General features: G+C 45.4%; 2 protein-coding genes and 1 pseudogene across 9 annotated transcripts in view; 1 reads left to right on the plus strand and 2 right to left on the minus strand.

Moving 5' to 3' along the window:
- Nucleotides 1-809: 809 nt before the first annotated feature.
- Nucleotides 810-1,055, minus strand: LOC122205618 (annotated as a pseudogene).
- A 1,850-nt stretch (nucleotides 1,056-2,905) lies between these two features.
- Nucleotides 2,906-24,760, minus strand: part of UBQLN1 (ubiquilin 1) — a 76,450-nt gene continuing 54,595 nt past the window's right edge. The window contains exon 11 of the mRNA XM_042914156.1: nucleotides 2,906-2,951. Within this exon, the coding sequence (XP_042770090.1) occupies nucleotides 2,943-2,951 (9 nt within the window). The 3' untranslated portion in view covers nucleotides 2,906-2,942. The remainder of the gene's footprint in view (nucleotides 2,952-24,760) is intronic.
- IDNK (IDNK gluconokinase) lies at nucleotides 8,613-24,116 on the plus strand. 8 transcript variants are annotated; one of them, XM_042914162.1, is made up of 6 exons: nucleotides 8,711-8,754; nucleotides 12,771-12,892; nucleotides 14,378-14,408; nucleotides 14,843-14,929; nucleotides 19,561-19,604; nucleotides 21,475-24,116. In XM_042914162.1, the coding sequence occupies exons 4-6, from the start codon at nucleotides 14,894-14,896 to the stop codon at nucleotides 21,818-21,820; spliced, it is 426 nt and encodes a 141-aa protein (XP_042770096.1). In that variant the 5' UTR covers nucleotides 8,711-8,754; nucleotides 12,771-12,892; nucleotides 14,378-14,408; nucleotides 14,843-14,893; the 3' UTR covers nucleotides 21,821-24,116. The 8 variants fall into 8 exon arrangements, with proteins under 8 accessions (XP_042770092.1, XP_042770099.1, XP_042770094.1 ...); XM_042914164.1 differs by having other exon boundaries at nucleotides 14,847-14,929; XM_042914158.1 differs by lacking the exon at nucleotides 12,771-12,892 and having other exon boundaries at nucleotides 8,613-8,754.

The following is a 24,760-nucleotide window of genomic DNA, read 5'->3' on the forward strand; positions in this document are numbered from 1 at the left end:
CTCTCTCTCTCTCTCTCTCTGCCCCTCCCCTCTGCTCATACACTCTCTCTCTCAAATAAAAAATAAATTAAAAAAATAAAAGAGAGAGGATGTACCGAGGTTTCCAGAAGCATGGAAAATGCTGTGTGGTAGACTGATGGGCTAGTAGAAGTCTTATTACCCAGGTTGACAATCAGGGCAGTCAAGAAGTCTCCCATTTTGTGTCCGCACTGGAGACAGCTTCCATTCCATTTCCGTGGGGTTGCAAATACCATCCACATGCACAGGTGATCTCCGAAGTTCTACCAAGTGGTCTTTGATAGTGTGGTCGTTTCAGAAGACAATGTGATCCAAGCATTTTGTTTACATAGACTTCAGAAACTTGAAATGTAATATTAAACCACAATTCTCACAGGCATCCTATTACATTTTTTTCAGGCTTTAAAACTTTTTATTTGCATAGTAAAAATTATGCATTCCAATAATTAAGATCGTTTGAACAACAACAAAATGGCAGTGAGGAAACTGCATTTTGCAGCCAGCAGGACACCTTGGACCGGCTTGGTTTTTTACTTTAAACTTCACTGTGGTGCCACCAACTTCTTGCTTCACCAACGTGCAGGCTCTCTTCCTTCCCCACCAGCCAGCTGGCAGATGGGAGAGCCGGGGGTGGCTTGCTGTCAGTGGTTCTCGATTCTTCCGTGTGGAAAGGGGTAGCACACTCACTTACACTCGATCCAAACTCTTTGCATCTTACAAAGTTAAACAGCTACAAGAAGTACACACAATGCCTGTGGAAGGTACCGTGCATATTGGTGGCGCTCGCCTCATTACGATCCACCTGCTTGCTTCTCCTATTCGCTGGTTTCTTTGGAAGGCGGTGGCTTCTCTCTTGCGTTTCTGTTGCCTTCAATTTCGATTTGACGAATTTCTCAATCTCAGCCGTATTGGGTTTGTGAGACAAGGTTGCAGAGGAAGCAGAACACGGTGCCGAAGCAAGTGGAGTCCAATCTGTGCACCGGCCGCCACAGGGCGCCCATCCTCTTATATTCTTCATAGTAATATTTTTTAGAAAGTTCCACATACACTTCAAAGATTCTGTTTAATCTTGGAGTATTTTCACCTCAGTAGCGTGTTATTCTTGATGAGTCAATAGTAATATGTACTATGGTAATATATAGTAATATAATATAGTGTAATAATAATATATATAGTGTAATAATATATATAATAATATATAGTGTATATAACTATAAGTAACATGGCAATAGGTAATATAGTAGCTAAGATAGGAATAGACTTAACAATCGAACAATTTTCTTCTAAATCAGTAACTAATATATGCCTTCCTTTCAGCGTTTCTATAGCATTTTGCAATTTACAAATGCTTTCTGCTTCAACAACACTGGGCAGTAGATTGAACAAGTATTCTCCCATTAGTTAGAAGGAACTAAGCTCCCCAAATTTAAGTGGTGTGTCCAAGGTTGAGATAGTTCTTATTGTTTTTAATTTTTTTAATCTTTATTTACTTTTGAGAGAGACAGAGCATGACAGGGAGAGGGGCAGAGAGAGAGAGAGAGGGAGACTTAGAATTGGACGCAGGCTCCAGGCTCTGAGCTCTCAGCACAGAGCCCAACATGGAACTGGAAATCATGAACCTCGAGCTCATGACCTGAGCCGAAGTTGGACGTGCAACCGGCTAAGCCACCCACCCAGGTGCCCTGAGATCGTTCTTCATCCATTCATGGTAGCTCCGTGAATGACATATCCTGCAAGAGAACAGAGAAACTAACATTTTTCTTACTGAGATGCATGATTTAGAAAACTTGGTTTTGGTTTTCTTTCAGGTCACTTTGGACTGAGGATGAGGAACCAATTTCATTTGAAGTGCCATCAAAAACTGATTTTGTATTTCATTATACCGATTATACTGTTAATGAATTAACTGAGGCATAACACTTTTCAAAAACAAACATCATTTTGTGATACCAATAATGCAAAGTAAGGATTGTTATTATCATTTCAATTGGCCTGTTTAATAGTCCTCAGGTTTATTGTCTTACCCATTCCTTCAGGGCTAAAATTTCTCAAGTTTCAATGCAAAAAAAAAAAAAAAATGCTATTGGAATATCTTAAGAATAAGGGACACATGTGCAAACAACGAATTGGGAAGTTGGGCTCTGTCGCCACAGTTAATGTTTCTTCATTTGTTTCAGAATAAAATCAATGGCATGTTGTTGGGCATATTGTCACACCACATGCAGATGCTTGTCGAACATGAAGAATAACTTTCCAGAACTGAATGAAGCTGGACTGGAGTAGGAATCCTTCTCCATGGCACCAAATATGGACCAGCTGGTTGGGCTGGCATCTGAATGCAGTCACCAGTGAGCTCTGTCCACCAATTCTGTGCGATCCAGAACCATCTGACAGAACCCACAGCACCGGCCACCACCCTGACTCTTCGCTGTGAATCTGTATTTTCTAAATCCACAGAAGTCAAGTCTGAGGAAATAAACCAACCAGGTATTGAACTTGACCTAGAACCTAAGCTTTTCACAGAGTTGTACATAGATACCTCATGAAAGATATCAAAAGATGCCATCCCTCCCATCAATATGAAACCATTAACATTAATTTTTTTTTAAATTTTTTTTTTTTAACGTTTATTTTTGAGACAGAGAGAGACAGAGCATGAACGGGGGAGGGGCAGAGAGAGAGGGAGACACAGAACTGGAAGCAGGCTCCAGGCTCTGAGCCATCAGCCCAGAGCCTGACGCGGGGCTCGAACTCACGGTCTGTGAGATCGTGACCTGAGCTGAAGTCGGACGCTCAACCGACTGAGCCACCCAGGCGCCCCAATTTTTAAGGATTCAGCTTTATGTTTATTATTTTAAATTTTGTGACAAATATATGTTTTAATTACCTGAAAATTTTGGCTTCATATGTTTCTTGGATACTCGTTAGAGGCCCTACAAAGAGAAAAAATTTAGAATTATGACATAGAGTTTTGCAAACGATGTTCACAAGGAATACTCATTTTCCCATAAGATGGGCCAACTAAAATCATACACTGGCAATTCACATTTCACCAATCCACAGAATTAAAGTTTATGAATGGAATTTTCTCAAGATTTTCTCCCACACATTTTCTTTCACTTTTTGATACATGCTAATCTTGTCTGTAAACTAGCAGTAAATGATTAAAATGATAAACTGACAACACAATATTCACTAAATCTTAATTGTGCAAGTTTTTTAAATGCTTATTTATTTTTGAGAGAGAGAGAGAGGGAGACAGAGGATCCAAAGCAGGCTCTGAGCTGACAGCAGAGAGCCCAAAGTGGGGCTCCAACTCATGAACGGTGAGATCATGACCTAAATCAACATCAAGAGCCCAACACTCAACCGACTGAGTCACTCAGGCACCCCAATTGTGTAACTTTTCTGATATGCATAAAACATTTTTCTGCTGGTAAAGTGATTCCTAGTTGATATGACAGAGATAAATATCAAAATATTGGAGCATATTATATAAAAGTGCCATGATTTCTAGTTTCACTCAAAAAAAAAAAAAAACATTTCAGAAAATACATTAGATAAAAATCTTAAGCTCCACCAGGTCAAAAAGAAAATACTATAAATAAAGCAATAAAAGGCAAATTGGAAAACATTACAAATAATACACAAAGAGGCATTTACAACACAGTAAGAAAACGAAACAACCAATGGAAAATGGAGGAAGGGCATGAAGACGAGCTACAAATACACAGTCTCCAGTGATTCCGCACAGGAAATAGTGCACAATACAGAGTAACCAACGAGGGCTCATTAGACTCTTCACAGCTTGTGGTAAATATCTACTCAGCCCCTTCAATACTTTTTCATTCTGAATCCATGCCCACCAAGCAATCTTCTGATTAATAATGGGTTTTGTCAGGTTTGGGGAACCTGACTAGAATGAGCTGAATTATAAATCACGAATACATAAATTAGCTCTGGGACCTATACATCAGTCTCAGAGTAACAGAAACTAACAAGCCAGGGAACTGGGGAGATGTTAAAGTGTGCCTACTTGCAACTAGTAGATAAATAAGTCCTGGAGATCGAATGCACAGCAGTGCTCACAGACAACAATACTGTATTATAAACTTCAAAGTTGCTAAGAGACTAGATCTTAATTGTTCCCACCACAAAAAAGAGATGGTAATTATGTGACATGATAGAGGTGTTAGCTAAGGCTATAATGGTAATTGTATTGTAATATATAAATGTATTTTATACACACACACAATATTATATGTCGATTGTATTTCAATTTTTTAAAGTTTATTCATTTATTTAGAGAGAGAGAGAGAGAGAAAGAGAGAGAGAAAACAGGAGGGGCAGAGGGAGAAACGGAGAGAGAGAGAATGCCGATCAGGCTCCACACTGTCAGGGCAGAGCCCAATGCAGGGCTCCAACTCATCTACTGTGAGATCATGACCTGAGCCAAAACAGTCAGATGCACAAAGGCCTGAGCCACCCAGGTGCCCCAAGAAACTAACACTTTGTAACAGAAACGTATAGGTAACAAAATACTTTCACATTTGTTACCTATTGTGAGTTTCACCAAAATTATGTCTCCTGGACTAATCAACCCTGAAGAGACCAATAGAAATCAATTTTATGGACTTATAAAGCCAGGAATCAAATCCTTTATTAGGAGAGTGTTGATTCCACGACGAGTAGGAATGCTATGGGATGTGCTCAGAATTTCACACAGGGACAGAGAAAAACAAGCTAACAGAATGGACTTGAGGGGGTGGAGGTGAGGAATAATAAAATTGTTTTGTTTGCAACCTTCTCAGTCGGGCTCATCCAATAAACCAGTTCCACTAGGGGTCAGGCTTTACTTGAAGTCTGTGTCTGTCCCTGTCAGTGAGGGATCAGAGCTGGGATCCCTTCCCCCTTCCTCCCACTCCCCCTTCCTCCTTTCAGCGTTCCTACCTTCTTTCCTCCTAGCTGGTCATTCAGCATGTGTATTTTGAGCCCTTGCTATAGTATCATATGTTAAAGATACAGGTAAGGCTCCCACGGTCATATAGATAAGAGCAGCATCGGACTTTAACAAAGTAAATTGTGGAAATAAAATTACAAACCCCATATTCTTGAATTCAACCTTGTTTAGAAAAGGTAATTAGAACAGAAGCTAACCACCTCATCAGTAGTAAATAATCAGCTCTTAGAACAGCAGTTCTCAAAGTGAGCCTCACAAAACCCTGGAGTACCTTGGGAGTTTGAGAGCTCCCAAGACTTAACGACTTTTCTAAATAAACAAACATTTTTCTAATGAGATCAATGGTGATCTTACAAGGTAATTTTTAAATATATTTTATAGTGAAGTGTGTCAACATCTGGACAATTTGCATTCGTGAACTAATATTTTCTAAATAATCAACGCATAATGTTACAAAACCATTGCATGGGTAAAAGATCCATTGAAAGGGTAAGATGGGTGGGTGGGGCCCCTGGGTGGCTCAGTTGGTTAAGCGTCAGACTTCAACTCAGGTCTTGATCTCTCTTGGTCCGTGAGTTCGAGCACCGAGTCTGGCTCTGTGCTGACAGCTCAGAGCCTGGGGCCTGTTTCAGATTCTGTGTCTCCCTCTCTCTCTGACCCTCCCCCGTTCATGCTCTGTCTCTCCCTGTCTCAAAAATAAATAAACGTTAAAAAAATATTTAAAAAAAGAAAGTGTAAGACGGGTGAAGGGATTTTAATGTAAGAGAATACAAAAAGCTCATTTGTATGGTTTCAGATTCCACATTGCTACTAGACTTTAAGAAACTCCCACTTATCAAGTTTCAATATGTTAAAGAAGAATATGGACAGCTCTCTTAAAAGATTGCAAAATAGCCCCACCTCCACCCCACCCACCATTTCTAATGCATTTCCATGTGAGGCCATATTTTCTTCATATACTTCAAACAAGAACAACATATTGATTGAATACAGAAGCAGGTATTCTATTGAACAGTCATCTGTGAAGCCAGACGTGAAAGGTTTGCAAAAATATAAAATAATGTCATCCTTGTCATCGATAATTTTAGTTTCAGAAAACATATTTTTCTTAAAATTTATGTTAGCATGTAATGGGCTTATTATTTTAATTTTCATTTTTTTAATTTTTTAAAAATGTTTATTCATTTCTGAGAGTGTGTGTGTGTGAGCAGGAGAGGGGCAGAGAAAGTGGGGACAGAGGACCCGAAGCAGGCTCTGAGCTGACAGCAGTGAACCCCATGTGGGGCTTGAACTCACAAACCGTGAGATCATGCCCTGAGCCGAAGTCCGACGCTCAACCGACTGAGCCACCCAGGTGCCCCAAATTATTTTCATTTTTAAACAAATTAATAAATATTTTTAAATTTCTCAGTGGTAATTTTTAATGCAGTTAATATCAATAGATACCATCCTTACATACAAAAGCTCTTTGGAGTCCTCAATAATTTCTAAGAGTGAGGGGCACCTGGGTGGCTCAGTGGGTTGAGAATCTGATCTCGGCTCAGGTCATGATCTCACAGTTCGTGGGTTCAAGCCCTACACTGGGCTCTGTGCTGACAGCTCAGAGCCTGGAACCTGTTTTGGATTCTGTCTCCATCTCTCGCTATGTCCCTCCCCTGCTCACACACTTTCTCTTTCTCTCTCTCTGTCAAATGTAAATAAACATTAAAAAGTTTTTTTTTTTTTTAAATAATAATTTCTAAGAGTGAAAGAGCCCTAAGACCAAATACTTTGTTGCAACACCATCTTAATGCAATGGTGGCGGGGGTGGGGGGGAGCAGAGGTTTCTTCAGTCTCTGACAATAGGGAAAATAATTCAGTCATCTGTAGACAGCGGAGGAGGCTGTGGGTGGAGGGCGGTCTGATATTAGAGACCAGAAAGTTTGAGACGGTTGCTACAGAAAAACAGGAGGGTGCTCTCAGGCTCCTCTTAAGTGCCTCCTTTGGCTGTTTCTGAGGCCAGTGGCCATGTATGCAGGGCCTTTCTGGTCTGGAGAGCTGTTTCCAGATGACCCAACACTGTTGGCCCTCACTGTTCTCACAAACCCAGAGCCAAATCTGCTGAGAGTCAAGCAGGGGTAGGCTGTCTGCTGGGCATGTCCTTTTCTTTTTTTCTTTTTTTAACATTTATTTATTTTCGAGAAAGACATACACAGAGCGTGAACAGGGGAGAGGCAGAGAGAGAGGGAGACGCAGAATCTGAAACAGGCTCTAGGCTCTGAGCTGTCATCGCAGAGCCCGATGCAGGGCTCAAACTCATGAACCATGAGATCATGACCTCAGCCAAAGTCAGATGCTTAACCCACTGAGCCACTCAGGCGCCCCATCAGTCTTGATTATAGTCATGCTAGTGGGCATGAAGTGGTATCTTAATGTCATTTCAATTTGCATTTCCTTTGTGGCTAATATGTGGAGCTTATTTTCATGTGTTTATTTTCCATTCGTGTATCTTTTTCGGAGAAGTGTCTATTAAGATCTTTTGTCCACTTTTTAGTGGGGTTATTTGTCTTTTTATTGTTGAGTTGTAAGTTTTCTTCATATCTTCTAAATCCAAGCCTCTTATCAGATATGTGACTTGGAAAAAGTTTCTGTCATTCTGTGGGTTGTCTTTTCACTTCCCTAATGGTGCCATTTGCAGCACAAAGCTTTTAATTTTGATGAAGTCCAATTTATCTTTTTTTTCTTTTATTTCTTGTGTTTTAGGGGCCAGATCTAAGAAACCATTCCCTCTTCCAAGTTCACGAAGATTTATGCTTATGTTTTCTTCTAACAGCTTTTGGAGTTTTAGCTTTTACATTTAAGTCTCTGATCTATTTTGAGTACATTTTGTATATGGTTGAGGTAGGGGTTCAACTTCATTCTTATTCATGTGGATATCCAGTTGTCCCAGCATCATTTGTTGAGAAGACTATTCTTTCCACATTGCATTGTCCTGGCACCCTTGCTAGAAATCAGTTTCCAACGAGTATATGGATTTATTTCTAGACTGTCAGATCTAGTCCACTGGTCTATATGAGTATCCTTATGCCAGTACCACATTGGTTTTTATGAGTATATAGCTATAGCATGTTTTGTAAATGGAAAGTGTGAGTTCTCCAACTTTGTTCTTCCTTTTCAAGATTGTTTCTATCTATATCCTTTGAGTGTCCATATGAATTTTAGGATCAGGTTGTCAATTTCTGCAAGAAGTCAGCTGGGATTTTGATGGAGATGCGCTGAATTGGTAGATCAATTTGGGGAGTACTGCCATCTCAAAAATATGACATCTTCAAAACCATGAAAAGGAGATGCCTCCTCTCCAAGTCTCGATTTCTTCATCTATACAACACCTATCCAGGAACACCCACTCTAGCTAAGTAGGAATGAAACAAAGTTAGTGCAGGGCTATTGAAACACTCATTAGATAAGCGCTCTATTGCCAGCGTTATTGTTTCGAGGAGGCGGAGCCATGCGGCGGGGGCGGGGCGGGGCGGAGGAGGGGCGGGGCAAGGCAGAGCCACTTGGCGAGGGCGAGGGCGGGGGCGGGGGCGAGGGCGGGGCACAGAGCCGGGCGGTGGGAGAGGCGGGGCCGTGCGGCGGGAGCGGGGGACAGGGTTCCCCGGCCCGCGGGCCGCTCGGTTCTAAGTGGCCGGGGAGGCAGGGCCGACGGGCCCCGGAAGGCGGCGGGAAGGAGCCGGCATCCGGGTCATGGCCGCGCCGGGCGCGCTGCTGGTGATGGGCGTGAGCGGCTCGGGGAAGTAGGTCCGGGAGGGCCGGGGGCGCGGGGGGCGCACTGGAGGAGGCGGCGCGCGCGGCGAAGGCCAGAGCCTGAGTCACCGTGCCGGACCCGCGGGGGACGCAGGCTTCTGGGGAGCCCCCCTCTTCCTTTTGCCGATGAGGAAGCGGAGGCCCGGGACGCCAGCTCCCTCTCCCCACCCTCCAACCTGCCCGCCCCCGGGGGGTGGGGGGGTGGTGCTGGCCGGGGACCACATCCGAGACCCGGGTTCTCCGCCTATAAATCGAGAGGCTCTTGGCGAAAGCCCTTTGTAAAGAGGCACCTGCTGGGGCGCCACCCGCAGTGGCTCCTGCGGTCACAAGTGCCCGAGTTTGGGAGCCTCCGGTCAGAACAAGGCCCAAAGCACAAGGACAAACCTCTCCCTACCCAGGGTCCCAGTCTCCCACAGATCTTGGTCAGATCTGGAGCAGCAGCTCCCTCCTGAGAGGTGCTGGACTTTTGTGACTGGATTTTAGGAAGAGAATTTCACCTCCTGGTCTGTTTTCTCTGTTCTGTGATCAGCGTTTATCAGCTTAAACTGGAAGGAGTCGGTGTTAATAAGGAGTCACAAAACCCCCAAGGGTTTGCAAGGAGGTACACCGGATGCCACAAAGCCTCTGCCTAGCCCGGTCTGGCCAACGTGGGGACTGTGAGCTAGACTTTGGCTTCCTGATTAGACCAAACTCTACCTTGCTTTTTACCGGAAAAGGCAGCTACAGCAGCATTCCGCCCCAGGCAGCAGAAGACAGATCTTAATCAAGTGAATTATCATAGCTTCAAAGGCCTTATAATACCCTCCTAGAATTTTCTGAACCAGGAACTGCTTGTGTGGTCAAGTATATATTAAAGACTCTTTCTTGCTCCAGGTAGGAAAGTTTAGGTTTTCAAAATTATTGTGGCGTTTTTAGCCTGGTATTCTGAGAAATTAATTTGGGGGTTCTTGAAATAAAATTAAAATAAAACAGGGAGTCAGAAAGTCCTTAGGTGTTGTATGATTTGAAGAAGAATGTAAGACTGCTTCTGTGGTGTGACGAAGTGGGTGTCTAGAGCCGGAGATCACACAGCTGCCTGGTTGTGTGAGCTTGGGCAATTCATGTACCCCTCTCTGCCTTGGATTAGATTGGGGAGGCTGGTGGCTGAACCATCTGACTTATGTGGTTATGATATTCATGCATTCAGTAAATATTTATAGAGCTCAATCCTGACTCTGTATCACTGATGTATATTGAATAGGACAGATAAAATCCCTGCCCTCAAAGAGTTCACATTCTAGTATGGGAAACACACAGTAACTGAATAAATACATGTACATAGCGTGCCAGCAGTGGTCAGTGGGCCAGGGGAAAATAGACAGTAGAACAAAGAACAGCAGGCAGGATAGTGAGGGAAGGCTCCTCTGAGGCAGTGGTATTTTGCACAAGACCCACAACAAGTGGGAGACTAAGCCTGATGGACAGCTAGGGAAAGATCATTATAGGCAGGCAGAATGGCAAACACAAAGCCCAGGAGACTTGGTTTCTTGGTGGACTACCAGGGAAGCCATTGCATCTGAATGATGGGAGATGAGGTCACAGAAACAACGAAGGTGAAGAGAAGTGATCATATGCTGGAGATATTCTGAAGGTAGAACCAGAAGGATGTGTTGATGGACTGGATGTGGGGTATGAGAGAGGAAGAGAGGTGTTAAGGATGACTTCAAGATTTTTGGCTTGCGTAATTGGAAGGAAGGGGATTGCTATTGACTGATGGGGAAGCAGTAAGCAGAGCAGGTTTAGGGAAAAATATATCAGGAGCTCAATGTGGGATGTGGTGAACTGCCTATCAGTCATCCAAGTGGATTTGTCAAGTGGTTGATTGCGTATAAAGTCCAGAGTTCAGGAGAAGAACTTTAGAAATAAATGTAGGGATCCTTGGTACACAGATGTATTTAAAGACATAGATGTTGAGATCACCAAGGGAGTGAGTAAAGATAAAGATGCTGGCCAAGGCCTGAACCCTGAGTCCTCTGATGGTGATACACCAAGTAATAAAACGAGATGAGAATTGATTATGTTGATCAATGGATGTAGCAACATTGAGTTCTTTGGTGACTTTTCTGAGCCCCTGATAGGGCCTTGCAGAATTTTAAATTACACTCTATAACATTTACAAGGAAAAAAACGGCTCAAGAAAACAATAGTCTCAAGCCAGAAAGATTGCAGTTAAGCCATTGTTAAAACAAAGTAATGTCAAATAATAATTTTACTTATTTACTATGTTTATTGCCTCTCCCTCCCCTATCTGGATGTAAGGGATCGGTTTTTTCCTTTTTGTTTACTGACTTATGTGTCTATAACAATGCCTGGTGTGTAGTAGATGCTTAGTAAATATTTGCTGACCTAATGCATGAATGAACAAATGAATGAACGGAACTATTTGAGTAGGTGGCAATGTTAGTTTTGTTTATATGTTAACAGCCTTTGTGAAGCCACCCTCTGCTTCTTTCCAGGTTTCCTTCTGTTGATGACATGAGCTCAGGCCCTCTGAATATCTTTTGTATTTAATCTGTGCCCCCACCTACCGCCACGGTCCTACTGGTTTTTGTTTTGTTTTCAGTCTCCTTAATCCTGATGTACACCAACTCGCTTGGAGACCTTTGGGTCCCAGCCTGAGTTGTAATGCTTATTCCCGTGAGTCTTAGCTCTGAGCCGAGCACTGTGACTTATTCCTGTTGGGGAGTCCCTGTCCCTGACCGCTTTGAGTCCAGCTGTTCTCTGGTTTAGATTTGGATAGAGCAGTAGACAGTAGACTTTTCCTTTTCCTTCTATCTCCTCCCTACCAGTCTACACCCAAATCTAGTTAGCTCTTCTTTTAAATTGTGAGTGGTGGCTGACGTGTTCATTCCTGGCTAATCTTAGTCCTAAGTGTGACTTCCGTTATGCACAGTTCGGGCTTCTCTGGCTGTGGAGTTAGTCGCCAGTAGGCTGCAATGTCACCCTGTGCGGGCTTCAGCACAGTGAACCTAGTGGGACAAGTCCCAGTTCTCATCAATCCTTTGGTTACATCGGGGAGCAGGTCTCAGTTGGGCACACATGTATCTCTAACACCTCCCTGATACCTTCGTAACAAGAGACAGAACCCTGGAATCCAGCTAGAATGTGAGCAGGGTCTTATTTTAATTGTATACGTCTTTTTGGTTACCTTCCATTTAAGGCAAGTAATTATGGCTTCTGGTAGGAAGGAAAAAAGTTTCCTTCTTTAACACATTCACTTAACTTTAAAAAAATGAAGCAATTAAATTAAAAAAACAAACAAACAAACAAACAAAAAAACATCAAGTAGGGGCACCTGGCTGGTTCAGTCCAAAGAGCATACAACTCTTGACCCTAGGGTCATGAGTTGAAGCCCCATGTTGTGTTGTGGAGATTACTTAAATAAACAAAACTTTAAACAAACCAAGTAAATAACTGTAGAGAAGGTATGCAAAACTTCGGAGGGAGGGCATGAGGAAACAGTAGGAGGATAAAATCAAAATTCTGAAGGTGGTCCTACAATGACTGGCATTTGGGCAGCAGATTAGAAATTGAGGGAGGGGCGCCTGGGTGGCTCAGTCGGTTAAGCATCCGACTTCGGCTCAGGTCACGATCTCGCGGTCCGTGAGTTCGAGCCCCGCGTCAGGCTCTGGGCTGATGGCTCAGAGCCTGGAGCCTGTTTCGGATTCTGTGTCTCCCTCTCTCTCTGCCCCTCCCCAGTTCATGCTCTGTCTCTCTCTGTCCCAAAAATAAATAAACGTTAAAAAAAAAAAAAAAAAAAGAAATTGAGGGCAAGAAGGGACTTATCATGAACTGTCTGCCAGCCTGCACCCTGACCCCAGGGCGCTAGACCACAAGCCTCAGGGTGGCTGGGAGCACATGGCAGTGTGCCAACCATATCCTGGGGACTAGTAGGTGCTCAGTAAGCACTGGCTGAGTGAAATGAGTAGTGAGTGGATAAACGTAGCTCAGTTCCCCTGTTTTGCAGGTGATGAAAAGGGTTTGGAGGCCGACTTGCACAGAAGCACGTGGCTGTTTAGTGGCCAGAGGGAGACGGTGGCCAGACATTAGGTGCTGAGACCCAAGCCATTCTCACCAGAGTGCTGCCTGGTAGGGTTCTAGCGGGACCTATTCAGATGCGCTGCACAGAGGACATTTCCCTCCAGGGTTGAATGAGTACTGGTGATTCTCATCCCAAATTTTAAGAGTGTGTCTCTGTTAACCCCCAAACAAGGTGTTAATGCTTTTATGAGCTCCTTGACCCTTGTCCTGGGAGGTTGAAACCCTGCCCCACACCCACCCCCCGTCAGACCCCTCCTTCCAATATCCTCAGTAGAATCTTATCTTTATTCAGTACTTTTTCTCAAAATATAATTATCTATAGAACAGGGACCAAAAAGCTTCAGAAAGAACTTCAGTTTAATGAGATCTTATATACAGTAAAACCTTGGTTTTGAGCATAATTCGTTCCAGAAACATGCTTATAATCCAAAGCACTTGTATATGAAAGCAAATTTCTAGAACAATTGGTTCAGTTGTGATCATGTGATATTTAGCATCATGTACTACTAGGATTGCACAAGAGATCGCAGGTTTATCAAGTTAAAATTTATTAGAAATGTTTGCTCGTCTTGCGGAATACTCACAGAGCAATTTACTCATAACCCAAGGTTTTACTGTATTGCTTTTTGGAAAAGAAAATTAGTAGTAATCAGTAATTATGCCATTTAAAGGTTTTTTTTAATTTAACGTTTATTCATTTTTGAGAGACAGAGACAGAGTGTGAACAGGGGAGGGGCAGAGAGAGGGGAAGACAGAACCCAAAGCAGGATTCAGGCTCTGAGCTATCAGCACAGAGCCCGACGTGGGGCCCAAACTCATGAACTGTGAGATCGTGACCTGAGCCGAAGTCAGATGCTCAATGGACTGAGGCACCCAGGCACCCCAATTTTAAAAAAAGGGGTTTTTTTTTTAATGTTTGTTTATTTTTGAGAGAGACAGAGACAGAGACAGAGACAGAGCACAAACAGGGGAGGGGCAGAGAAAGAGGGAGACACAGAATCAGAATCAGGGTCCAGGCTCTGAGTTGTCAGCACAGAGCCCAACGCAGGGCTCGAACTCACAAACCGTGAGATCACGACCTGAGCCAAAGTCGGATGCTTAATCGACTGAGCCACCCAGGTGCCACACACCCCCAATATTTTTTTAAGTTTATTTATTTATCTTGAGAGAGAAAGAGAGCACAAGCGGGGAGGGGAAGAGAATCCCAAGCAGGTTCTGTACTGTCTGCATGGATCCCAATGTGGGACTTGAACTCATGAACCATGAGATCATGACCTGAGCCAAAGTCAAGAGCCAGATGTTTGACTGAGCCACCCCAGGGCCCCAATTACATCATTTAAATTCCTGGAGGAAACTAATGTCATGCTCTAGACTCCAGGGTCAAGAGCATTACTGTCACTGCTTCAGTATCATAAAGTTAGTGGGTTTCAACACAGCGGGGCAGCCGCCTGTGTCCCAGGGCACCCCTGCATGGTGGGAGGCACATACGGGTTGGGAAGGGCAGTCACCTGAACCTCTGTGTCCTCTCCACAGATCTACCGTGGGCTCCCTGTTGGCGTCCGAGGTAACCTGTTCTGATGCCTCCCAATTTCCAGTCCCGTTGTGCTGTCTCTTTGCTTCTCTCCCTTACGCGCCCTTTCTTCTGGCCTGTTGGGGTTTGTCAGACAAACCAGGGGCATGGCTTGTGAAACCCAATGGAGCAATTTTGTTTTTCTCTATGGTGATCACCAATAGTGATGAATGAAAGGAGCAGCAGCCCTGGGAGCTGGGATAGTGACGTGGCATCAGGGCCTCCCTGCTTCTTCCCTCCCCCCACCCCAGGGGTGGGGAGCAGCAGGTGGAGGGGAGGCTGGTGGGGGGCAGGGGGAGGGTGGTCCTTGGGCTGCTGGTGAGGAAAAGGGTACAGGCTCATTTCCACACCTGCCCAGCGGTATTAGTGATGGTTGTCACATGGGCCACACTGCCTGCCACACACACCGTTTCACTTTGTTCTTAAAGTTAGGTTGGAAATTCTACGATGCAGATGACTATCACCCAGAGGAAAATCGAATGAAGATGGAAAAGGGGATCCCGCTGAATGACCAGGTAACGTTTGCCATCTGTTTCCAACACAGATGCTCCGGCCAGGGGCCAGAGGTGGAGATCTCGCAGCACCTGGCGTGAGAGAGTTCCTGCATGAGGGGACCCGTGCACAGTGCTCCAAAGCCAGGCACATGGGGGTCCTGCATGTGTCAGCTTTGGCCCTGAACTTCTCTCTGAACGCAGAGTCAGGACGATACCACCCTGCCAGGACACTTTGTTGCAGGCTTTTAATCTGCAGATTACATTCCTGAGGGCAGAGGCCTTCCTGTGCCCCAGACCTGTGCCTTCATCCTCTCTCCCCAGGGCCACCGTCACCAGACTCTTATCTACCCTAAAGCCAGAGTGATCACTACAGATTCAAATCCAGCCCTTTGGAAGTTTCCCACCCATCTCAGGGTCAAAACCTAAAGGCCTCAATATGCCCCACTCCTGTGGGAGTGTGCCCACCCTCCCTCTCTCCACCAGAGCCACCTTGGCCCCTTTCTTCTTCTTTTTTCTAATGTTTATTTCTTTCTTTTGAGAGAGAGCATGAGTGGGGGAGAGGAGCAGAGAGAGAGGGAGATAGAAACTCAAGCAGGCTCCTTGCTCAGCTCAGAGCCCGAGGTGGGGCTTGAACTCACAAACCCGGGAGATCATGACCTGAGCCGAAACCACCTGAGCCAGCCAGGCGCCCCAACCCTGGCCCCTTTCAGTCGCTTCTGCTAGGCTCTTCCCCGCAGGGCCCTTGTCTGTAGTTCCCACTGTCTGGGATGCACTGCTGTCCCCTCTTCTGTTAACCCTGCTCATATTCACAGCTCTGCTCCCGTGCCGCCTCTTCAGGGAAGCTCTCCTGGACCTACTAAGGGCAGACCTCCTGTAATACAAACTCTCGCAACACCACAGCCCCCACTGCCCTGGTCCCATTTGCAACTTGGCATTTGATGGTGTGAGAACTTGATTAATATTTCTCTCTACGACTAGATTTTCCTTCTGAAAGGGCAAGGACTGTGTCCTGTTAACCATTATAAACCCCCAAGGCCAGACACACAGTAAATGTCAGAAAATACTTGTGGCATAGTTGTAAGTGAACAAACGAAGGAGAGAAGGAATGAATGAATAGTAACCTCGTTCCTTTATGCACTGTCACGAGACCACTTCCTAAGGGTCCCTCTCAAAGCAGAGGTACTAACTGTGGACTCACTGGTATAACCAGCTGTAGCCCAGGTGGATGTGAGGGCCAGGTCCCCGCAGCAGCTGAGAGCAGGGCCCCCCCGCCAGGCTCACAGGGCAGGTGTGTCCAAAGGGCAGGAATAGAGTGGAACTGGCCAAAGACCGACACTGACATTTTCACTTTCAGTGACCTTGGCCCCAGCCATGCTGCCACTATCTCACTGTCTGCCCTTTGTCCCGCCTTGAGGGACCGGGTCACTCTCTGTTTCAGGGAGTGTGACTTGAGTTGGCAAAGATTCAAACTTGGAACCATCAAAGTGAAACTTGCAGGGCGCCTGGGTGGCTCAGTCGGTTTAGCATCCGACTTCAGCCCAGGTCATGATGCCACACTTCGTGGGTTCGAGCCCCGTGTCAGGCTCTGTGCTGACATCTTGGAGCCTGGAGCCTGTTTCAGGTTCTGTGTCTCCCTCTCTCCCTCTGCCCCTCCCCTGCTTGCACTCTGTCTCCCAAAAATAAATAAATATTAAAAAAAAAATTTTTAATGAGATTTGCAACATTTGACTTGAGAAGACAGGAGGAGGGAACCATAAAAGAGATTCAGAGTCACAATGGAAGCATAATAATGGCATGACACTAGAGCTGATGGACACAGTGCAGACAACCTGTCTCCACCACTCAGCTTGTGTGGCCTTTGGCAAATGGCTCAGTCTCTCTGTGCCTCATTTTCCTCCTGCGAAATAGGGATGGTAAACAGGACCCATTTCATTGGGTTCTTGGGAGGATTAAATGAGGTAATACTAAAAAAAAATAGTCACAGTGAAGTACACAAAGCATTCAGTAAGTTATCACTTACTTATTGTTGCTAATCTATCTACACAGTCTCGTAGGTATAACACAGACCATTTCTACAGTGTGTAAAATGGGACTGCGCCAGCATTATTTTTCTCCTTGGTGAGTGCAAGTAAAAGTTAAGCTAAAGAACGAAGTAAAACAACCCAAATGGATGGATTCTAAAATGGCACTTAAACAGCCTCCCTCTCGTCCACAAGTGAGGCTTGTTAGGTGGGCATTGTGGGTGGGGGGAGGGAGTAGCATTCGGAAGAGTTTATTGTACAGAAGAAAAGGTTATGAGTTCCTGGACGAAACATAATGACTTGCTAAATATATTTAGAAGAAACGATACAAGTTGGCCAGACTTTAGACTTTCTGTCAGGGAGAGAAAGAGCTAGAACAGCAGATGGTTCACATTTTTAAAGACAGCCCAGCCAAGAATGAAGGTGTAGGTCAGAGCTGGGCTAGCACCAGTGGCCCCTCCTGGTCACCTAGCAACCAGCCCTGCCCCCGTGATACCGAGATGAGGATCAAGTGGAAAGTCGGGGCAGAGGTTCAGGTTCCTCTGGGGAAGAGTCTCAGGAAAGCTTGGTTTTGTGCTTGGAGGGCTGAGGTTTGAATAGAAAGAACCCGAGTCGAATATTCCAAGGGCTCCGTAAGGCTATTTAGCTATAAATTAATACGAAATAAAATGTGAACTCCAGTTCTTGGGTTACACTGCCACATTTCAAGTGTTCAATAGCCACATGTGGCCAGTGCCTACCACCCAGACAGCACAGAGAACACTTCGATCATGACAGAAAGCTCTAGTGGACAGTGCTGGGCTAGAGAGAGATATGCCACCCAGGCTGTGATAGGATGTTAGTAGGAGAGTGATGGTGAAGTATTTGCAAGCTCTCAGTCTTCTCTATGTGCCAGGCCCGTGCTGTCCTGGCAGCCCACAGTGACACTTAAGACTTCAAACTCTGTTGAAGGAGGAATTTTTTTTTTCCCTTGAGAAAGAGAGCGAGCGCGAGAGGGGTAGGGGCACAGGGCGAGGGAGTGAGAGAATCCCAAACAGGCTCCACACCCAGCGCTGAGTGCAACATAGGGCTTGACCTCACAACCGTGAGATTATGACCTGAGCCGAAATGAAGACGTGCCCCAAACGAGGGTTTTTTTGAGAAAAAATTTCCTGATTATAAATGTAATATTTGCCCTGTATAGAAATTTGGGGGGCACCTCAGTGGCTCCGTCGGTTCAGCATCTGACTCTTGATTTTGGCAGAGGTCATGATCTCATGGTTTGTGGGATAAAGCCCTGAGTCAGGAGCCATACTGACAGCACGGAGCTGCTTGGGATTCTCTCTCTCCCTCTCTCTCTGTCCCTCTGACTCCCCGCCTCATGCTCACTCTCTCTCTCTCCCTCAAAATAAATATATTTTTTAAAAGAGTAGGAATGAAAAGAGGGCTGTGAACAAACCGATGTTAGTAAATTTGAAGACTTAGATAAAATTAGACCGTTTCATAGAAAAATATAAATTACTGTGGGAAAATGGGCTTGAAGGGCAGTGATCTGGTGGCAGAGACTATTCTTTTTCTTCCCAAATGGAAACATGATCTTACTGATGCTGCATTTGGCTTAAGTATCAAGAGGGTCCTGGGGCACCTGGGTGGCTCAGTCAGTTGAACATCCAACTCTTGATTTCAGCTCAGGTCATGATCTCACGGTTGTGAGACTGAGTGCTGCGTTGGGCTCCACGCTGAGTGCAGAGCCTGTTTGGGAGTCTCTCTTTCTCTCCTTTTCCCTCTGCCCCCCCCTCGCTCCTGCACAGGCACCCTCTCAAAAAAAAAAAAAAAAAAAAAAAATCAGGAGGGTCCAGAGATCTAATTATATGTGTAGTCTCTTCCTGCCATTTCAAATACCAAAACTGAATCAAGCATAGAAAACCTGGGGCGCCTTGGGTGGCTCATTCGGTTAAGCATCTGACTCTTGATTTTAACTCAGGTCATGATCTCAAGGTCTTGAGATCAAGCCCCACACTGGGCTCTGTACTGAGGGAGCATTGAGCCTGCTTAAGATTCTCTCTCTTTCCTCCCCTCCCCCAGTCGTGTGTGCATGTGTGCTCTCTCTCAAAAAGAAAGAAAGAATAGAAAAACTGAATATAACACAATGCTCATTTAAAAAGTTGAACCTGTAATCAGAGATCTCCTCTCAAAAAAAAAGGCCCCAGGCCCAGATGGTTTTTCAGATGAGTTTTGGTCAGTTTGGAGCACTGTAACAGAATACCACCAACTGGGGTCTTAAACAAGAGACATTTAGTTCCCACAGTTCTGGAGGCTGGAAGTCCAAGATCAAGATGCTGGCATGGTCAGGCTCTTGGTGAGGGCCTTCTTCCTGGCTTGCAGGTGCAGGGGGGTATGAGGGGTTGTGGCACAGAAGAGAGAGCACACATTAGCTCCCTAGTCTCTTCTTCAATGAGCACTAATCCCATCATAATGTTGCTGTGTGGAACCACCCAGTGACTTGACCCCACACCACAGCCTTGCATGTGGCTTGTTTCTCAAAACCACTAAGTTCTCTCTGGACTTTAACACTGATGGTCACCATTAACTATGTTTCTGTACAAATAAACAGTACCTGGAAAAGTCACTTTGTGTCTGCTTTAATTTCAGGACAGGATTCCATGGCTCTGCAACTTACATGACATCTTACTAAGGTAAGAGAGCATCAGGCCTTAAAGAAAACTCATCAGAAAGTAGAGGGGGAAAAAATACACTCTTGAAATCACTACTGACTGATGATAAAGGATCCCAGTAATGGAGTGCACTTCTGTCAAGTAACCAACAATGATTTTAATCAACCAGAGACATATAATTTAGTTGGGTTCTAGAGACAGCTTCTAGACAGTTCCACAATTATCTGGGAATCTTGGCAGCCACTTGGGCTTCCATAAGCCCATTTCTTCATTTGAAAATGGGGATAAATATAGTTCCTACTCACAGATTATTGTGAGAATTGAGAGGAGGCATGGGTGGCACTTAGAACAGTCTCTAAAAACGCAGAAAGTACTCACAAGGGGATAAGCAGTGCTACCACTGTTACAGCCACATCACCACCATTTCAAGCTGTGGCCAAGCAGGGTAAACCTAGGGGCATTTGTAAGTCAACAGATAATTGGTCACCAGGATTGGAGTCCTAAATTGTCCTGCTCTAGATCATGCTTCGCAGCAAACGAGGTCCCCTCCACTCATCCATGGACCTGACCCCCTGGGAATCCTGGTTGGGATGTAGAGGAGAAAGAAAAGGCAGGGAATGGCTTATAAATCTTGCTTTCTAAAATGAGGACGTAATTTCCTATTTTACAAACCTAAGTCATCTGCACCATATGCAATTAGAATATATTTAAGATGAAAAATTCAGTTTACTTTTTCACACCGCACTGACGTAGCTGGCAAACCCTGTCTTGCATGGGCTTATTAGAGTTTAGGGGTTTAGGGATTCAGAGTTTGAGAACTCCCACCACTTGGGTCTCTATAACATAAATAGACTCGTCAGAGATCGAATACACTGACCTGTGATGGACACAGAAATGGAAGATCCTCAGGAGAGCTGAGATCAGATATCCAGACCCAGAAAAGACAAGCTCCTACCCAAGGATTGTGGGTGGGAAGAGCCAGAAGGCTCAGATAGGAGTTCATATAAGTTCGTTGCTGATGATACACTCCATCCACTGGGTCTCAAGTGTCACTGGCCATAGAGCGAAAGCAGACCTCTTCAGAATTCTCATTTGGGAAGCAAACATTCTAAGTGCCCAAGCCGGGGTTTACCCTTCACCTCTACTTGAGTCCCTTCCCAGCCCCAAAATGACTGCCTCTCCTGACCACGGACAGAGGCGCACCGCAGCTGGGTGGACGTGGGGCTCACTTACTTTGTGCAGTCTCCGAGCACGCCGGCTTTCCCTCTTTGGTGCTTGTCACTCTGCCTGTATTTCTGGCTCAGATTTTTTTCTTAGCACATCCCTGGAAGCTTCTCATATCCTGCTCACCTTGACCACATACAGTCTGATACTCCCTTTTCTCCTTTCTCCAGCTCTGTACTGGTAACTTTACCAGACTCTTTCAGCATATTGTAGAGCAGGGATGGGGAGGAGCCAGCTGTGAACTTCAAGTCACTGTGAACACCTGTGGAGAACCGAGGTGTGTGCGGTACCGGTACCCACCGGCAGCCACCATGTCCACATGCTGTGGCCGAGCCACATCCTACATTGACACCTACCAAGCACTTCTGTGTACTGGGCACCTTGATAAACTTTTCCTCCTCACACTTCTATGGACAGGTACTCTAAGTAGTCCCATCTACCAGACGATGAACTGACGCTCAGGGAGGTAAACTGCCCAGGATGGCTCAGTTCACTAGTGGAAGATCTTTACCTCAAAGCCAGGACTGCCTGATACTTGACCACCATTTTGTAATGCTTCCCGCTGGCCAGAGAAGTTAGGACTGGAGTCCTTAACCTGGAACTGACACCAATTATTTTAAATGACCTTATTCTTTAGTTACCACCCCCCCCCCCAACTTTTTAACAGAGATGTAGCCTCCGGACAGCATGTGGTTCTAGCCTGTTCAGCTCTGAAGAAAGTGTACAGAGACATCTTAATACGAGGAAAAGATGGTGGACCTCTGAAGTGTGAGCAGATGCGGAAGGACAAACAGCCAGCTGAGGTGAAGCTCCTCGTGGTCTATCTGAGTGGGTCGTTTGAGGTCATCTCTGGACGCTTACTCAAAAGAAAAGGACATTTTATGCCCCCTGAGTTACTGCAGTCCCAGTTTGATACTCTGGAGCCCCCATCAGATCCAGAAAATTTCATCCAAATCAATGTGGACAAAAATCTTTCAGAGATAATTGCTACAATTATGGGAACTCTAAGATAACATGAAAACTGTTTCAGATCAGTGGTCTGGAACAATCAGGCAGAAATTTCTATCCCAACTCAAACTATGTTCTAGTATCTTTGTCAATACTGTATTCTAACAAACCATAGTGTACTGAGATATGTGTGTTTGGGTATGATTTGAGGAATCTGTGGTACTTTTGTCATTGTGCTCTGGCACACTGGGAGGAGACAGGAGGGAACTTTGAAAGTAAAGCTTCACAGAAATTCGAATATGATCAGAGGGAATTCTATAATCAATGCTGTAAATCACGACCTTATTTAGAACATTCTTGATCATGCCTGTATTTGGACAAATAAATGAAACTTGGCTATCCTTGGCATCCCCTGGAAATTGGTCCCAGGAGCAGAAATGTACAAAATTGACCACTCACCATCAAGTCACATCAGACCATCTGCTAATCCTCTCTCCCAAGATAAATAAAAAGCACATAAGCTTCATGGATATAAAAAGTTGCAAAGGTGGAACTTCGATGGATGAAGCATGGAACTCAGTGACCCAACTGTCCCCATTCATTTTATGGAGACACCATGAGACCAGGCTGGTGTCAGCCACCTGCTTTTCCACTGCAAAAACCATCAGCAGTGGACTCTAGGGCGAGGAAGGAACACCAGAGCTGCTGTGGCCAAGAGATGAAATGAACCTTCCCGAAGGTCAGGAATGTGTCAGGAGCAGCTGAGCTAGGTGAGGCTGCGCAGGGTGCATTCTGGGCCCCGGGGAGGGCAGCTGCAATCTGGCCTGTTTCAGCCTGTCCCCCAGAGACTCCAGAAAGAAGCTCCCTTATCCCTGTATCCTGACCGAGGCCACAGGATCCAGCTACTCTACGGGCCACTGATCAGCTCTGGCCAGAAAGTGAGTTTTGGAACCAGTTATCTAGTTTTTTTCACAAGGGCATGCAGTCTGTCTTGGGAACTACAAGTAGAATATGTGCTTGGCATGCCAGGAGACTGAAAGGGCCCTCCTGGGCAGGCAGACTTTGCTTAAGGAACATGTGAAACCTCAGATCTTCCTCTCTGCCTGGATATCTGAGAGGCATCTCCTGCCTGACTTCAGTCCTCATTATTCAGGGTCCTTCAAGTCGTCCAGTCAACATGCTCAGGCTGGCTGAGAGTCACCCCTAGTCACAGAGGAAAGACTCAGTCCACTGTACTCAGTGAGCCCACACTGGGTACTGGGATGGGCACTCTGCAGGGTTTGAGGATGCAAAGCTCTGGCTCTCAGGTAGCTTACGTGGGGGTGGAAAGACAGGGCATCTCGTCTCCTCTGGCACCAGCTAGAGTTCTCAGTGAAGGCAGTTGCTCACAAAAAGAATAGATTTTTCAAATATCCTGCTGGACAGTCACAGAGGACCTTGAAAAGCCTGTTTATAATTATAGAGGCACAGAATCTATAAATAAAAATATTTTCGCAGTTGTAACATACCCTGAAATTTCCAAGAATGCCATAAAGGAACAATTGTATTCCTTTTTAGTTTTAATTTTACTTAGAGTCGTCCTTTCAGAAAATCATGGTGGGTTTTTCTGTCATGAATATAACACACCTACATCAATCTGTGTTTGTAATGCTTCATTCACAGTGATCCACCTACAGGCACAAGCATCCAGCTGCTCCACTGTGTTGGTCTAGTGTAACTGTGTCCAAGTGTTACACACTGGAACTCATTAACTGATTACAAGTTACTTTCCCTTTTTCTCATTTAGAGTTAAGGCATCCTATTTACTATTTGCTGGGTAAGTTCTACTACCAATCAGTTTCACTTCAAAGTGGTAAGCGGGGGGAGGGGGGGCAGGGGGAAGGCATTAGAAAATAGTTGTTCAAAAATAAAAAGGAGCGCTGAATCTGGTGGGGATGGGAACCAACCACTGCTCAAATCTTCCCCAAGATGGCCACAGGGATGCCAAGGTATGAGCCAGTACTGCCCTCTGGTGGCACCTCAGGGGGACACCGCAAGCACAGGCCGCTCTCCCACCCACGAGAACACCTGTGGCAGCCACAGGTCCTGCCCCTGGCTCCCCACCCAGGTCTGACCACCCTTCTGCTCAGCCTCTACGACCTGGCAAGAAGAGGCAGGTGAGACTTGTCTCAACCTGATTTTCTCAACCCTGCAAATAACCACTTAACCACCTGTCCCACCAGGGAGCAAGCTCAGGTTAAATATTTTCCTCTCCTATAAAACACTGCCCACCTCGTACAATTGGGAGAACAGACACATGCACAGTGCAGAGACCCAAACTGACACCCCAACTGCTCAACAAATGTTGGCTCTTGTTATACTCGTCACCCCTGGGAGTCTGAGGGAGTGTGGCCACAGGACAAACTCTCACTCCTGCTTTTTGGACTGTGGAGGAGCTTGTGAACCCCTGCTAAGTACGAGAATCTTGAGTCTTTGGGCTCTGATAGGTCTCCTTCCAGCCCTCCCCAGCTCTTGAGGCCTGACAGGATTCCAAGATCTGCGCACCAGCTTTGGAATCAGGAGGCCGGAAAGGCTGAGCTCCGGACACAGCACCGCCACACACTGAGTAACCACAGGCAAGACACCACTATGGGTGTCACCTCCAGGTGCCCCAAAGGTCCGGGAACTGACACCTGTCAGGCCAGGCCTCTCTAGAGACTGCTCTGATGAGCAAACTACCTGTCAGTGGATGGGAGTGCAAGAAGGGAGAAATTAAAACAGGGTGACTTGGGGCACCCAGGTGGCTCAGTCGGTTAAGTGTCCGGCTCTGTGCTGACAGCACGGAGCCTGCTTGGGATTCTCTCTCCCTCACTCTGCCCCTCCCCCACTCATGCATGCAAATACTCCCCAAAATGAACTTAAATAATAAAACAGGTTGACTTTAAAAACAGCATCAACCAGAGATATTCATTTTCTGAAACTATGCAAGTTTATTCTCCATTCACTCAATAGCAAATCTGTATGTT

Source organism: Panthera leo, chromosome D4 (genome assembly GCF_018350215.1).
Source record: "Panthera leo isolate Ple1 chromosome D4, P.leo_Ple1_pat1.1, whole genome shotgun sequence".
Classification (NCBI taxonomy): domain Eukaryota; kingdom Metazoa; phylum Chordata; class Mammalia; order Carnivora; family Felidae; genus Panthera; species Panthera leo.